This window comes from Canis lupus, chromosome 1 (assembly GCF_048164855.1).
Source record: "Canis lupus baileyi chromosome 1, mCanLup2.hap1, whole genome shotgun sequence".
NCBI lineage: Eukaryota > Metazoa > Chordata > Mammalia > Carnivora > Canidae > Canis > Canis lupus.
The window spans coordinates 67,919,115-67,937,364 of NC_132838.1; the positions used below are offsets into that span (position 1 = coordinate 67,919,115).

The following is an 18,250-nucleotide window of genomic DNA, read 5'->3' on the forward strand; positions in this document are numbered from 1 at the left end:
AACTTAATGTCTCTATTTGCCATCACTCTATACACGTAGCTTCATTTTTCCATCTCTGCCACCTTTTGACTCTGCTAAATTCGCTGCCAAATAATTCTGTTCATTTAAATGTGTGAGATTTTGGCAGTTATGACCTTGTAGAGACATGTATCTTATTACCCATTGTGTATAACAGAGTGACGAAAAGATTAGGCAAGGTGACCCACTCATTTTAATGACTGATTAAGGTTAGAAATGGTAAGTCAGTGCATAAACTCCCATGACATTTCTCCTGAGGTATATCAAAATGTGATATACTGCAGACAGAACACTGTTTAGTAAATTATGACTGTAAGTCTTCTCTTACAAAACTAAGACACTATCAACATAGAAAATTTAGCTGAAATTATTATACAATCTATAAAATGTTTTCATATGAATCAAATTGTGGAACCCAACATTTTGTTTGACTTTTAAACATCACACGCTCAGGGCAGGCCTGGTGGCTCAGCGGTTTAGTGCCGCCTGCAGCCCAGGGTGTGATCCTGGGACCCGGGATCAAGTCCCACGTTGGGCTCCCTGCATGGAGCCTGCTTCTCCCTCTGCCTGTGTCTCTGCCTCTGTGTGTGTGTGTGTGTGTCTCTTATGAAAAAATAAATAAAATCTTAAAAAATGAAAAAATAAAATAAACATCACACGCTCAGAAGAAAGCCAGGCACAAAGTCATGCGCCCCATGCACACTCCCTGCTGAATACACAAACACATTTAGTCTCTCCAGATAAGTATTTGAAGAAGATACCTTTATTTTAACAACCTGGCTACTAATTCCTGTTTAAACTCTGATATTTAAAAAAAATTTTTTAAGGATACACAGTTCCAAATGTAATAAGTTGACATAAAGACACATTTCTTTTTTTTTCTCTTTTTTTCTTTTTTTTTTTAAAGACACATTTCTTAACAGCATTATTCATTCCGCATCCTTCTCTGTATAATGCTATTTGTTCTCTACATTCTAGAGTGGACAAGAGGACAGAACTGAGATCTAGTAGGTTCTTAAACTATTAAATCATACCTCACTAGGTTTTATAACAAAGGAGGCATGGTGTCTTATTCCAATCTTCAGATTAACTTAATGACAGAGGGCTTTATTTTTTACTGTATACATAGCATGTGTGTATTTTATGGAAGGAAGTCTGTATAGTGATTTACATCATCATCAGTGCAAAGTACCAGACTGAAGGTGGGATATGATATAGTCATAATTTTAAATACTATCAAATAGGTACTCTAGAGACTCTAAACTAAAATTCAATTAGTCGTTTTACAAAAGGCTGTTAAAAAAAAGCAGTTATAATTATAGTAGGTGATAAGTATATTGAGATGTCAATCATGATCCCCAATCTCAGATCTAGGACAGAACGTATAGTAAAATGGTCATGACTTTTATGTCATAAGCATAAAAGAGTATCTGACAGACAAGGTCACAGATACAGATATATTTGAGATCAAAGAATAATTTCTAGTTCAATGCAACATCTCTCATTTTCATTCCAGGCCTCTACAGAATAAAAGATTGAGATTAATTCAACAAGCAAAAGACAAAAGGGAGAGAAGGAGAGAGGGAGAGAAACCCTAAAGGGAGCCCATCTTGGTTGTATTAAAAACATTTACAATTATTTTTGAAATAAATAAGTGAAATCATTTATAAAGGCAAAAGCCAAATATTAATAATTATGTGAAGATCTTCAAGTTACAATAAAATCTGAACTGAATGCAATATTCCAGCAATGAAGTATTTGTTTCATTCAATTAAATTTTTAGCAGGAGAAAGAAAAACTTTTTTGTTTAATCCTTGACGAAAGTATTTAAAAGTACATTCTACAAGTTGACATTTCTGCCTATGTAAAATGAAACAGTGTCTTGGGACATGGAGGAATAAAAATACAGTTCATGTTCATGAAGAACTTATACTTTAGAGGAGAGAATGACACATCACGGATGATACTATAACAGCTACAAATGAAATGTGTACCAAGTACAGGGTAAAACATTCAGATATGAGGATAGAAGAAATATAAAAGTTCTAAGCCAATTAGAAAAGTCTTTCCAATGCAGATGGTACTTGAGTAGACACAGTAAGAATGGGTAAGAGTTTGAGGAGTGGACAAGTGGGCAGAGAACTGTCTAAGCAGAGGGAAGAGAACATACGAAGGTGCAAAGATGCTCAGAGACCACAGTGTCTTTGAATGTCAGGGCGCGGATACAGAATGGTGGGAAAGGGTTTGAGCCCATTTGAGATGTCCTATGATATATATTTTATTTTAATCTATGACATTTTTAGTTATTAGTTTAGTTTTCCCATAGCATCCCTGGGAGCACTGGCTTTAATCTGATTTTCTGCCAATTTTTAAAAAGATTTTATTTATTTATTTATTCATTCATTCATTCATTCATTCATTTTACAGAGTGAGAAAGACCGCACAAGCAGAGGGCAAGGGAGAAGCAGGCTCCCCACGGAGCAGGGAGTCTGATGCAAAACTTGATGCCAGGACTCTGGGATCATGACCTGAACTGAAGGCAAACGCTCAACCAACTGAGCCACTCAGGAGCCCTGCCAAGTTTTACTAATAAGTAAGACATATAGAGAAAAGTATCGAGCTCACATTTATACAGCCCAGTGATTCTTCAGTTTGGGCACGCCTGTGAAAACACCACCCAGACCAAGAAATACAGTATTACCCAACCAGAAGCTCCCATGCCACCTTCCAAGCACTAATAACCCCTCACCCCTGCTGGCCCCTCCAGCAAGTACATACTAGCCTGACTTCTAACACCATCAATAGTTTTACCTGTCTTTGAAATTTATATAAATTTATATAAATTTATATAAATGAAAACAGCACATATTCTTTTATGTCCACTTTCTTTCCTTCAAGGTAATGTTTGTGAAATTCACTCATATCATATATAGCAACAGCTCGTTGGCATACATTGTTGTGTAATACTCCCTTCGAGGAATGTATCACTACAAATGCATACTTATCCACTGCAGTGTTGACAGATACCTTTGGATGGTTTTCAGTTTGTACCTATTATGAGCACTGGTATGTCGTTTGGAGAATGACAGTACTTGATTCTGTGGGGCTTGTACCCTAGAATGGATTTACTAGGTCAGTAGGTTGTACAAAGTACATGCACAAAGTTATACTCTGACCAGTAGTTTATGAGAGTTTCATTTGCTCTACACTCTAAAAAACCTGAAGTTTTGATTTTCATCTTTCTGCTGAACATGTAGCAGTTTCTCATTGGTGTGTTGATTCACATATCCTTGGTGACTAAGTTGGGGAGGTGCTCATATTTTCCTGTGATTTCTGGCCATTATCCTAATACTAAATGGCCTAAATTGTTTGGCATACTATTTTTAATGCACTTAGCAATATATCTTTGAGAAATAATCTTCTTCTCTCCTCTTTCCTTGTCTTCTACCCATCTTCATTTTTCAGTTATCCTAACCTATTTGTCCACCCTCTCCTCCTTCTTACCCTCTATGTTTCCAGTCCAAAAAGGTCAATGTCATGGGACGCCCGGTGGCTCAGTGGTTGAGCATCTGCCTTCAGCCCAGGGTGTGATCCTGGAGACCCGGGATCAAGTCCCACGTCAGGCTCCCTGCATGGAGCCTGCTTCTCCCTCTGCCTGTGTCTCTGCCTCTCTCTCTCCCTCCGTCTCTCATGAATAAATAAGTACAATCTTTTTTTTTTTTTTTAAAAAAAGGTCAATGTCCCAGTAACCGTCTAGAGAGTTCAATAGATCAAAAACAACTTTGCATCTGAGACCTAGCCTTCTTACTTGAGGGCTGCAAAATGCTTGATGGTGTTTGTCTGTTTATGAATGAAACAAGTAAGCATGCCTATTTATTTGAAAATAAATAAATCAGTCATAAAATTTTAAGAGGATAAATGTAAATGTCTCCTTTTATTAAAATTCATGAACAATGTGCTAAAGAAATATCCAAAGCATTTTAAAGAAATCTGTGAAACAAAATGGAAAAAAAAATGGCATCTAATCAAAAAAGAGACCAATAAAAGGAGACAGATGCACAAGGGTGCTTCGTTTCCTTTCCTTAAAGACCAAATGCAAGTCACACTGGGCAAAACTAAAGTAGCCATGACCTTTTCCCTCCTCTGCATGATTAATTACTTAATGTCCTATTAATTGGAAGACGTAGCTGAATTTCAAACACTTTCATTTTCTGTGCACATCACCCTGTACTGTAACTACCGATTAAGCTGTTCATCAAAGGTGAGCCAACAAGGTCACCTGAGCAGCGTCTCTTCAGCGATTCATTATCCATCTTCAATGGCAATTAACAATGGTAACATTTCCATAAATCAACATCCTTCTGATTATTCTCTGATTATAAACAGTCAAAATGTGTGCATCCCAGCCCACCCCTTTTAATTTTATGTGAAAAAAATTCTAAATATACCACAGAGAAAGCTCAGGTGAAATATTACAAGAGTTTGTTCAATTAAAATGTATGAAGAAAATAAGGTTATGCACCTTTGAAAGAGAAATACAAACTTATGCACCAAACTAAATGGGCCTGCTGGCACCACAGGGGGCAAAGATAAGAAGCAAAGGCTGTCAACCACCTAGTACCAAGGTATTCCTCTGGAGAGAAAATTATGGCTCAGTTCAGCTTTGGAGATGACCATTTGCCTACTCAGCCATAGAAGTTGACAATTTTAAATGGAAAGCAGATTTAATTCACCTTACCCTCAACATACACATTACAGGGTGCACCAATAAAAATTTTTCAAAGGATATAGTTACTGTATCATAATTCAGAAATGTAATTTTTTTAGGTTTGGTTTGGTTTGTGTACTTGCGATCTGTTGTTGTTTATTGTTGATATTTTAAGCTGTTTAGCTCTTTATATCAGATTAGTAAATTCAGAAATGCTATTGATAAAACTTGTTTCCTTGATTCACTTGAATTTACATTTTCATCTCCAATGGCTAGTCTAAAATTTCATTTCTAAAATTCACTCATTACAGGAAGGTGTTTCTGAATTTGTAGAAAATTAATTATAAAGTGTTTTTAAAATGTCATCATAAAAGTACTGAAAACGTGTTAAAACAGATTATTACTAATAGGTAATCAGTTTATCAATTATATGTGATTATACATAATTACATAATGATTATATAGTACTGCATAGCATATTAACACATTACATTGTATATTATATATATACGTGATTATATATAATGTATAGTTATAGGCTGCATTTACTTCTAAATATTGAAAGGAAAATAGTTCATGCTTTTTACTATTGTATTTTAATATTCCTGTTAACATTTTTAATTTTAATTTAACTTATTAAATTTAATTTAGTAAGTTATTGCTAAACATACATATGCAGAGCTTGGAATTAGTTCCAAATTAATATGTAGACTTGAAGGCACATATATTATTCTGATACTACTAATAAATGATAGCATTATAAAATGATATGTATATATTACTACTGTACATTAATGTGTTTTTCACAAGAGAAAACACAACTCAACCTGGCTTAACCAGTAAGAAGATGTATTATTTCACAAAACCAGAAATCAAAGGATATATGAAGGTCTAGGTAAAGAATGAACAGGGCTTAGCCCTAGTTGTCTAAAATTTTCCCAGAAAAGACCTTCTTCTCCATTTGACAATTTTGTCTCCAGGCTGCCTTTCCTCAGAGCCAATTGCATGCTTGAGAGCAGAGCAACAATGAGATAAGCATTCTCCCCATCATGGAATATAAATCCTTCCTTTCAGTCTGTTTGGACTAAATCTGTGTAATTTAAGTGAATAGGTTTCAAGTAAGCTGATCCTACATTTTAGATTATTTTAAAAGGATTTTGCTTGTTCTGCTTTTATGCGTTTTTTTTTTCTTGGTTTTGTTTCCATTTTGCCTTTTTATTAAGTAAGAAAAAAAACCACACAAATACTTTTATCTATCCAGTCAGAGATAACAAAAACATAGTGAGCATTCTTGAAGAATACAGGATTATAGAAAAGTTTTTGAGGGAAAGGCAAAGACAACAATAAGGTTGTTGGATGTGGTCAAGTAGCTTGACTACAGTCATTGACTGTAACAAATGATTGTTACACCTAAAGTAAGAAAATGCTACAAATTCCACAGCCATTCCGCCATCACTGGGTCAACCAAACGATTCTCACCTTGAGGCATCTCAGGTGGCAGGTAATGAGGTTCCTGGGCACTAACATGTACCCACTCAAAGTCATCATATAGATCCTGGTGGTAATCACAGGCCCCTGGACCATCATCAAAGGTACAGCCACCTAGAAGAAGAAAAGAAAGATTACCGTTGCATTCTACACAGGTTTGCTAATAATTGAGAATGTGCTGGAGAAGGAAAGATTTATACTGAATATACAATATGTCACTCTGGTTTGTTTGTTTTTTTAAGATTCTATTTATTTGAAAGAGAGAGAGGGAGAACAAGCACAAGCAGGGGGAGCAGCAGAGGGAAAGGGAGAAGCAGGTTCCCTGCTGAGCAGGGATCCCAATGCAGGGCTCCATCCCAAAAGCTTAACCCACTGAGCCACCCAGGTGCCCCATAATACGGCAATCAATGATAATTGATACTCCTGTATTTTACTATTCTTGTTAAATTTTCACATAAAATGAATTTCTCTTAGTGTCTGTTTGAATAGAAACCAGTTTGAGCCTCAAAAGGAAGACAGAGGCACAGATTTTGAAAGATTAAATACAGTAGGAGATACTTATATAGTGAAGCATTCCTGAAAAATACAAACCGTCTAAAATCTAAAGAGATTTTAACAACTTCAGTGGGGAGAAGGGGGGGAAGGGAAAAAGTAAAAATTATCCTTTTTTTTTCAGAACATAAGTTCAAAAAGGTGAAGTTAATATTTAAGTCTTACCAAATACCTTGCTTGAAAAGCACACTTTGAAAGAACATTTCAAATAGCAAATGAAACATATAAAGCTTTATAGGGTCTATAAGTGTTTGAGGTCAGTGATACAGTCTTTCATACTTTATTTAGATTGCTTTCATACATACTTATGACTTAAAAGGAGGGGAAAAACTAAAATGTAAAACCGATCAGATTAGCCTATAATCACTCTCACCACTTCCATTTTATTTAATAACTTTTTTCTTTAATAAATGAAGGTAGCCTCTCCTTTATATCAGTCTTTTTCCTGTTTGTTTTTTTTCCCCCTGAGGGGTAATTTTATGACAGAAGTAGAATGATCACTTTTGCTTCTCAACCCATATATACAGGCACACAGAACTCAACATACTTCGTTTATTCAGCTCATGAAAATAAGAACTGGTCTGTATGTCTAATCTTGAAAGAAAATGGATTAGAACTAATGAAAATTCAGCAGCAGGTTTAATGAGAAAAACCAATAACCTGTCTCCTTTCAAGTAACTTATTTGTTTAGTTTCCATGGGGATCTTTGAAAAGAAATTCAGTGATTTCTCTGACCAAACAGCAGACTATGGAATGGTAAACTTCTGGCCTATAAATTCTTCTCTGTAAACAAGAAACTCATTTTTTTTTAAACAGAAATTTGTCAGCTTATATATGAATAGAAATTGCATTCCTCACCAATGACCGAGATAAGCCTGAATCACAGGCAAAGAAGGCAAGATCAGAGATGTTCAGATGACATTATGGCCCTAATAACCATTTCCCAAAGCAGAACATGTATGTGGACATCCTTGAATCATTCTTATGACTACATCAATCCTGTAGCATAATCACACTTCGGCAGCTTAAAAGCTTAATAATGTCTCTTAAATATGCCTAAAATAGCCTCTTTATAAATGCTTTCATGGAAAATGATGTACATCTTAATCAATGAAAAAAGGAAATGCATCTTCACATAGCAAGGGGAAAGTTTTTCTCAAAATATAATTTCCTATCACAAACCCAAAGTGACTTATTGCTTTGTAACACATGCGCTCAGGGCCCCCACTGCCCTTTATGACAGTGTTAGTGGACCCCGTATATAAATTTAAACTCCCAATGGAACCTACATTGACTCATTTGGAAGACAAATGACCTTAATTGCTGCCCTTCATATCCACTGTTAATTTTAGACTCCAGGATTCTGATTAGCAATAACCACTAGAAGTATCTGCACAAGAAAAGTGGGTCAACCCCTTCTATCTGTTGTTGCCTATCAATGCCATTATCATTCAAGAGTTTTGGAAATAGTTACTGGGTCCATTTGACTTGATTGATAAGAAATTTTTTAAAAGATGTTTTTTTATACTACAGCTCACAGTTAATTTTAATCTAAGAGGTACCATATATCTATTCACAGCACATAGGGCATATCAATAAATCTCTGATAAATGATTTTTTTAAGTCTTTTTGTATTTTATATTTCAAGGGTAAGTACTATTACTGTATACTGAACTAGATGACAGGAAACAAATAACTGTTCCTGGCCTGATAAATAGCATAGGGGCATAGACAGACATGGGGAGATATTTATATATATACAAAACACACTATATATATAGCATTAAGACCAAGGTCATAAAGCACACAAATGACAAATGAATTGGCTACTTACACTACGGTTGGTTAAAGAAGGCTCCATGTATTTAGGCTTATATGAGTAAAGATAATGCTGGGCTAGAATGGAGATGGCACTAAAACTAAAAACAAAGCAAAAGCAAAGGCATGCAACTTTAAAGAAACATGAGATTGCGGGGGATAGCTCAAATATCCTCAAGAATTTCTGGGTTATGGGGGATCCCTGGGTTTAGTGCCTGCCTTTGGCCCGGGGCGCGATCCTGGAGTCCCGGGATTGAGTCCTGCGTTGTGCTCCCTGCATGGAGCCTGCTTCTCCCTCTGCCTGTGTCTCTGCCTCTCTCTCTCTCTCTCTCTCTCTCTCTCTCTCTCTGTGTGTGTGTCTATCATGAATAAGTCAATAAATAAATCTTTAAAAAAAGAATTTCTGGGTTATGAATATGAAAAGTATGTAGGGGACAAGACAGAAACAAAACTAAATGTATTTTAGATATAAAATGCTTAGATTTTATTCTGCAGTTGTACTGACGCCTTTAAAGGATTTTATCCAGTTGTAGGACAAATTCAAGCCATGCTAAAAATAACAGATAATAAGAATAATAAGAACTCTAGTAGTCACGTAGAGTTTATTTTTTTAAAGATTTATTTATTTATTTATGATAGAGATAGAGAGAGAGAGAGAGTGGCAGAGACACAGGAGGAGGAAGAAGCAGGCTCCATGCAGGGAGCCTGACATGGGATTCGATCCCAGGTCTCCAGGATCATGCCCTGGGCTGAAGGCAGGCAATAAAACCACTGAGCCACCCAGGGAACCCCTGTCATGAAGAGTTTAAAGATGGAAAATGAAGGTAGGGTGTTTGGTTCAACCTTACAACAGATAACACGTAATACATCTTGAGCTAATCCCATTATAAACAGTCCCTGTTTACAGTTTTCGGCTCACTCTTCTAACACATAGTCTTCTATAGACATGTTCCCAAGTTCAATATATCTTCACGTATACATAGCATTAAGATCTGCTTAAAGGAGAAGTATCTTTGAAAGATTCTACTTCATAAAAACATAACTCATGAAGTCAAAGTTTCCCAGAGCTAGACGGCAACATAAAAGGAGGCAAGATGTTCAAGAACTTTCGTGAGGTAGAGGGGATGAAAAATCAGCCAGGAAACCACTTACATTTCAGTTGTTGTATCTGCCACCAGCAAGATTACAAATGAGAATCCGCAAATCATGTCAGAGAAACAGCAATCACTAGTTCCTTGACCCTTGCAGGAAAATTGCTTCTTTTTTTTTTTTTTTTTTTTTTTGGAAAATTACTTCTGAAGAGCCATTTCACAGATTGATAATTCCTTCATTCCAACCCACCAGCTAAGGGACAGATCAATCATTGCAGCGGGCTGCTTCCACTATGGCCATCCACCTGTGGGGCTTTGCAAACTGTGCATCTGAAGATAAAAATCAAATTAATTTGGATTTGCCTGAATTTCTTTCCATTCCTAAGCCACTCACTGCAAGGAGTGGTGTAGGAAACATTAGTGGCCCAACCCCAAAACTGTATTGCCTAAACTTCCAGCATTTGGACTCTTGAGCATTTATCTAATGGACAAATGGCGGTAGACTCTATGAGAGAGCATGGAAATAGAGACCCTTTCTGCACAATCATGAAAGAAAGAATACTAAACTCAAAGCCTTTTTTTTTTTTTTTTCCTCTCTTATTGGTCCAAATCACCATCTTATGTCATTTCCTTTCGGCATTCTCTTTATTTTTTTAATAAATTTATTTTTTATTGGTGTTCAATTTGCCAACATCTAGCATAACACCCAGTGCTCATCCCGTCAAGTGCCCCCCTCAGTGCCCGTCACCCAGTCACCCCCACCCCTCGCCCACCTCCCCTTCCACCACTCCTAGTTCGTTTCCCAGAGTTAGGAGTCTCTCAAGTTCTGTCTCCCTTTCTAATATTTCCCACTCATTTTTCTCCTTTCCCCTTTATTCCCTTTCACTACTTTTTATATTCCCCAAATGAATGAGACCATATAATGTTTGTCCTTCTCCGATTGACTTATTTCACTCAGCATAATACCTTCCAGTTCCATCCACTTCGATGCAAATGGTGGGTATTTGTCATTTCTAATGGTCTGAAGTCATTTTCAATAATCAGTGTTGGCTCAATTTTGAACAAAAGTTGGAGAAAAAATAAATTTCAAAATATTAAAAATAAATAAATTAAATTTTGAAAATACAATTTTAAAAACTGGAGAAAAATAGAAAGTCAGTTGGGCCCTGGGCAGCTCTGAACATTCGGTAGAGGACGTTCTTTTAAAAGATACTGGACAAGGGGCGGTGGAATGGTTCAGTCACTTTAGCGACCAAGTCCTTATTTCAGCTCAGGTCATGATCTCAGGGTCCTGTGCCCAATCCCCGAGTTGAGCTCCTTGCTCAGCGGGGAGTCTGCGTGAGGATTCTCTCTCCCAATTCCTCTGCCTCTCCTCATTCACTCTCGATCTCCCTCTTGCTCTCTCCCAAATAAATAAATAAATCTTAAAAAATAAAATAAATTAAAAGATATTGTACTAGGATATTCCACATTCCCCCGTCCAGGGCACTTGTGCAGTCTTAATTTCCTGACTGAGTACAATAGCAAGAAACCTATAGAATTCTCTTTCATGGCTCTTTACTATATATAAAGAACAAGCTTCATTTAGTTGAAGACAGGGATTATTTTTCTTTATGTTTCCTTAAATAGTTTGAAATAACAAGGTTTTAAAAAGAGAAAACCTTCGACAAAATATGTTGGCAAATACAATATCCTTAGTGCATCTGTTTTATGATCTTGAAAAATGGACATTATTAATCTTTTCCAACTGTGAATTAAGCTGTGATATACGAATTGGCTCATGTAAGTGATCATCAACTTTGCGATGATCTTTCTTCTATTAAGAATGCACAGAAAGATCAACACGTGTTACATTAGGACACAGGCAATACTGAATTAAACTAACTTTGAACAGGTTATCCTTATCTATGCTAATCAGAAACCATAATACAAAAGTTTACTGGTATAATCCCCAAAACTCATAATATGGAAGCCAATACATTTCACCAAAAAATTCAAAAGAACAAAAAAGGAATTCATTACTAAATATCTTAGATACAATTCCACCTCTATACTGAGTCAATATAGTCTATTCCCAGAGGAACAGGTTATTGGAAAAAGGGTAAAAATTACTTTTATATAAAGTTCTTATTTCCTCTGAAATCTACTGGGTCATCTTAATGTTTTTGTTCTGTTTTCTTTCCTTTTCAACTTTATAGTTTTGGGAATACTGAAGGTAGAAAATAGGAATTAACAATGCCATGATCAATGTTCAGGTAGTTTATATCTGCTCTAAAAATAAGCAATGTTTTTTTCTCAATTTAAGTACTGAAATTCAAGCAAGAAAAAAAAAATCCAAATAGATGCAAAGTTCAAATGCCTTTGTGGGCATAAGTTAGAGTCACTGGTCATAATACATTATTCTGATCCAATACTACAGAGGATCTACTGAAGACAAATTAGGAAAGTCATGAATTAGAGTTGCTTCAAAGATAATCAATTCAGGGACGCCGGGTGGCTCAGGGGTTGAGCATCTACCTTCAGCTCAGGGCATGATCCCAAGTCCGGGGATCGAGTCCCACATCAGGCTCCCCGCAGGGAGCCTGCTTCTCCCTCTGTGTCTCTGCCTCTCTCTCCCTCTGTGTCTCTCATGAATAAGCAAATAAAATCTTAAAAAAAAAAAAGATAATCAATTCAGATTAAAAAAAGTCTTTTATCCTGCTAGTAACTAATTAGTATGTGAAAATACTATTTGAGCCTAGCTCTTTCATAAAGGAAAAGAACTTGAAACACATTTGTGGAAATCCAAACCCATCATTTATTGATAGATACAAATGATTCTTAATGACGAGAGAAGAGTTCATTTCAAACACACCCATAAATTATCTAATTGTTCATCCCTAACGTACCATTTCTAGCCAAGAATATATGTTTAATATATATAATCCAACATTATTTAGCTCCTAAGACTTCTATTCAAATTGTCTATGATTCAAAGCAAATGCTATCCTCCATCTGACTGAATAATCTTCCTTTAATAAGACTGAATTAGCCAGAATAGAAAATACACCCAAATTCCCTCCCCTTCATCCTTGCAGAAACAGTATTAAAATCTCCTAAACTTCAACTGGTAAAACTTAAGGAATTTCAAGGAACCACCATGTAGGTAGTAGAAGAGAGACTGTTTCTAGACATAGCAAGAAGCAAGCGCTAAACACATACACAGCTTTGCTATTTTTCTTCTTTGAGTTTCAATCTCCATCCCAGTAAAAACAAGACGGTAATAGCAACAGTGAAGTTAGTTGTATGGGTATTAATGATATGCATGTAAAGCCCTAACGTTCAAGTTTTCTTAACAGTAGCCTTATCTTCTCGTGTTCCATTCTTTTTTTTTTTTTATTTCATTTATTTATTCATGAGAGACACACACACAGAGAGAGAGAGAGAGAGAGAGAGGCAGAGACACAGGCAGAGGGAGAAGCAGGCTCCCTACGGGGAGCCCAGATGTGGGACTCGATCCCAGGACCCTGGGATTACAACCTGAGCTGAAGGCAAATGCTCAACCACTGAGCCACCCAGGCGTCCCTCTCATGTCCCATTCATGACAGTTCATTATCTATATACACTATACCAATGCAAACCTATGCACCTATCCAAGCACTAAAGCCTAAGTGAGAAACTTAAGGTTTCCTTATAATTTACCCAAAAAGTCTAAAGCATTTCCATAAAGGCAATATTATATTACCATCAGCAGATATACCCTCAGTTAGCAAATACTTCCTTTAGTTCAGGGGTCAACAAATTTTACCTGTAAAACACAAGTTAATAAATATTTTTGGTTTGCAGGCCATACCATTTCTTTTTCTTCTAAGATTTTATTTATTTGCGAGAGACAGAGGGAGCACAAGCAGGGGGAGAGGGAGGGGGAGAGGAAGAAGCAGACTCCCCACTCAGTGGGGAGCCCAACGTGGTGCTCAATCACAGGACCCTGCGATCACGACCTGAGCCAAAGCCAGACACTTGACCAACTGAGTCACCCGGGCACCCGCAGGCCATACCGTTGCTGTCACAACTATATGTCATTGAGGCAAGAAAGCAGCCACAGAGAATGCCCAACAGATGGGTATGGCTGTATTCAAATTAAATTTCTATTTACAAAAACGGGAGGCACACTGGATTTGGTCGGAGGGCCATAGTTCACCAAACCCTGGTTTAGATCAATCTCATCTTAAGTATTCTTGAAAATTATAGGTATATATGGTCTGGTTAAAAGCTGACAACCAAGGGCCTTTCACTTCTGCACCACCTCCACAGGATTCAATTCCTTCCCCCATATACTAAGACAAGGTGCAGCATCCCCAGCCAGGAAAGCGAACTGGGCAGTCTGAATTACAGACCGCCATCTGAACCAAATCGGATGACGTGGTGGGCAGAGATTCAAGTCCAAAAGTGAGAATGGGGAAATGCAAAAGAAACCCTCCAGGTCCTCTAATCTGGGAACACAAAGGGAAATAAATGTTAGACATCATGACTCAGCACATACATGCACGCATGCACGCACATGTCCACGCACAGTATGTGTGAACAACCCACATTCCTTCAACACATTCGTTATCTCATTCCATGGATCACTAATCCAGTGCTCTTTCCATAAATGAAATAAACTGAAGAGTAGTTGTATGAATCAGGGGGGGTAAATACGAGGAATATATTAACGAAAAGCACCTCACAGTAGGAAAAAAAAATAATAATAATTAAATTGCCCAGTCACAGAGCAAGAAACTGCCACGATCTGAACCTGGGCACTGTGGGTTCTTTACCCGTATCCCCTACACTACGTGGCTCCTCAAAATCAGAATCATCCGGTACATCTCCCTCAAAAGGTCTTTTTCCCTCACGGAGTTACTCAACACAGAGCACACCGCCTACCCCACCGAGCGGAGGGCATGCCAGTCTCCATCATCCATCCCTCGGGAATAAAACATAAGTGAACTTTGAACCACACGACACATCAAAGTCTCTGAGACGTCATGCCACAGGTAGGAAAGGGTCTTCAGTGGGCAAAGCTGTAACAGCCTCACTGATTAAGTGGTAGTAACTCTGGCAAAGAATTTTATTCAAATAGGGTGACTGAAGGCTGAGAATTTGTATGTTTTTAACACTGTCCTATCATCCTTGCTTGAAAACCTTTACTTTTCACCTCATCTCCCCCAAAACATGCATAAATAAGTAGCTTTTCAATCTTTGAAAACATTAAAATAACGTAAAAGCAATTTGTTCTGGCAAGTTCTACAGTAGTCTTCACATTAAGCCTAGTTTTAAAACCAGGTGTTTTTTCCCCAAGATCATTAATGTATTTACACAAGTTTCTCTTCCTATTTTTTCGTCCTTTTATCTATTCCAGTAAAATTTCATCTTTTCTGCTTAGCGCTAGGTACACAATCTAGACAAACCCACTGAACAAAGTAATGGAGAGTAAATGTACTGAAAAATAAAATTCCCAACTGAAGCCATATTTACATTTCGGTAAAATTGGAAAACTACCCAAGCTCACACTTAAACATTTCTTTGTTTTGTTTTGTTTCTCATGAAGAGCTTCCTGGTGGGCTCAACTTTGCCCAAATCAGACACAATCTGGCTCATATTTCAGCCATTGCTCTTGACTTTCAGTTCAAGCATTGTGGGTAATAGACCACTTTTCATTTCTGAAGGGAGTCCTGTAAAATGCTGAAGCCATGTAAAATGGAATTCCACGACCCATCCTCCTAGAGGAAGGGTAAAAATCTGCTTTGAGGCTTTGAATTTAAAGATTTACATCAGATTGGCAAAGGGACCTTATATATACTCAAGTGCGTTCTAAGAAGGTCAACAATTCATTTTGTAAGACTTTGAGATACACTTCAAGAAACTGATAATCAACTAATTTGGTAAGTAATTAAAATGCATCTCAAAAGTATTTTTTTCATCAATACAAAGCCCCTTGCCTACCAGAATGTTTCTAGACTTGGTGTAATGTGTAAGGCATAGAAGCCAACGTTTGGGTTTCCCAAACCCAAACATTCATTCATTCATTCATTCATTTATGTGAGGGGCGGGGAGGAGCACAGGGAGAGGGACCATCAGACTCCACTCTGAGTGCGAGCCCCGTACGGAGCTCCATCTCACAACCCAACATCATGACCCCAACACCATGACCCGAGCCAAAATCAAGAGTCACATGTTTAACCAAGGGAGCCACCCAGGCACCCCACGTTTTCCATAGTTCCTAAAACACATTCTTAAAAGTCAAAATTATGTTTCTTTCTGGCACTACCTTTATTTAGAAAAGGGAAGTTGGATGTCATCATTTCAATCAGTATATGAACTACTGATACTGGATGTATTAACCAGTTCCTCCCACTCTGAGCATCGTTCATACAGTCGGCTGGGCCTCTTGCCAGATTCTGCAGCAAACAAGCCACTCACACAAACCACAAGCAAATCATTCCTTTAATGTTGAATGATGTCAGAAACCATATGGCCAGGAATCTCAGCCCCCTTCCTCATAAAGTAAGCATTCCAGGCTTTAACCAAAAGTCTGCTGCAAATTTTACTACAGTCTTTAAAAGCATCAACTTCTAACCAAACCAGTGCTGCAGCCTGAGTCACGCTGACTTCCTCTTCTCCAGGTTCCTTTCTCTGGAGAGTGCAAGTGGTTACCATTTAGTGGCATCACCACATAAAACATGGATTTCTCAAGTAGCAAAATAATGCTGCTACTCATAGACATTTAAGTGGAATGAAAGTCAATGGTCACTCTGACCAAATGGAGAATTTTGTTTTGTTTTGTTTTGTTTTGTTTTAAGATCTCATATCAAGGCGCCTGGTGGAGGGGGGGTGGTGCTCAGCCAGTTAAAGCATCTGCCTTGGGCTCAGGTGATGATCCTGGGGTCCTGCGATGGAGCCCCACGTCAGGTTCCCTGCTCAGCGGAGAGTCTGCTTCTCCCTCTCCTTTGTCCCTGCTCTTGCTTGCTCTGGCTCACTCTCTCGTGCTTGTGCTTTCTCTCTCTCAAAATCTTAGAAAAAAAAAAAAAAAGTCACTTATTCATTTGAGAGGGAGAAGAAGAAGAAGCCTCCTTGCTGAGCAGGGAGCCCAAGGTGAGGCTCGACCCCGGGGCCCCAGATCATGACCTGAGCCACAGGCAGATGCTTAAACAGACTGAGCCACTCACGTGTCCCAAAGGAGAGAGCCTTAATTGGGAAAATATTGAGCAAGGTTTTATATAAGGCCTCACCAAGATCCAAGCCTGCCTGTATCTTCATTTTCTCATCTCTATACCAACAAAAAACCCAATTTGGCCTCACTACCCCACCTCTACTTCCACTTACTACATAGGAATGCTGTGTCAATTAATCTGAAAAATCTCTCCACAATATTCTGTGGCATTAAAGCTAAGGGCTCTACACATCGAGGGTATCATTAAGTTGGAATCTTAGTTAGCAAAACATCTAGGTGAGATCTTTATTCTTTGTTTCACACTGACATGAAATTTTTAGAGTTACATGACCAATACTTTGGAGGATTAGATGGGGAAGATGAGCTTACAACAGTATCCCATCATTCATGGGCTTTTGTGAAAAGATAGAGCTGCTCTGTGATTGTAATTCAGCTGGATGTCAGAAATTCATGCTACCACTGGCTCTACTCCCCAGTAGAACCCCCAAAATGTAAACTACCACGATCCAACCACTCTTCTATAACAGAAATATTTTAAAGATGTTGACTCTGCCTCTATTAGAATTTCCTATGAAATTCAAAACTATTAGAAAGTGTTTTGGTGCAGAAAAGAGGGCTGGGCCTGCAAGAATAATCTAATAGAGATAAAACGTTAACTTTCTTTTGTTGCAAACTCTAGGCATATCGGGGGCTCCTGGTGCCCGTGAACAGTAGATCCAATACCCTCAGACTGCCAGTGGCCTTGTCTCACCATGTTCAGATCAGCGGAAGCTTTACACCCTATTATTTAACATTCTTATTTTAATTTTTCCTCCAGTTCTTGCTCTGAAACAAAATGACTGACTTTAAATCTATCCAACTGTACAGTTTACTGATTAAAGGCAAACACATTTCTTCTAAATGAAACACAAACACCTGGAAATTTCTAATTTCAAATAGGTGAGGGTAAGAAACTGGCCAATAAAGATTTGAATAAGAGATTAGAAGCACTGTGACGACAGTATTTGAAGTCTGGGATCTGCTGTCCAGTAGGACAGCTTTCCTGTCTCACTTTTCACCTCAAGCCATAGCTTATATTTTGGAATTTTCAAATCTCTAAAAATAGATAAAATAAAAGGCATTATTACAATATGGCCACTAGCAAATAACTAGTAAAAACTAATTGTCCCTACATTAACTTCCCGAAAAACTTAAGCAAAGCCTGTCACACTCACTATTCAACTAAAGGCAAATTACAAGAAAAGGGAGCATTTATTTGGCCATAGCATTTGCAAAATATCAAAGGACTGACAATATCTAGGACTGATAGTACATGGGGTAACAATAGGGAGGCAAATGGCACTTTCTTTGGGGAGGGAGGAAATTTGGTTTTATTTATCA

At 37.7% G+C, this 18,250-nt stretch overlaps 1 protein-coding gene across 10 annotated transcripts in view; it reads right to left on the bottom strand.

The window, feature by feature from the left end:
• Window positions 1–18,250, bottom strand: part of PTPRK (protein tyrosine phosphatase receptor type K) — a 546,973-nt gene that overhangs the window by 414,546 nt on the left and 114,177 nt on the right. For all 10 annotated transcript variants that reach the window (XM_072833647.1, XM_072833628.1, XM_072833588.1 and 7 more), the window contains exon 2: window positions 6,206–6,328. In XM_072833647.1, the coding sequence (XP_072689748.1) occupies window positions 6,206–6,328 (123 nt within the window). The remainder of the gene's footprint in view (window positions 1–6,205; window positions 6,329–18,250) is intronic.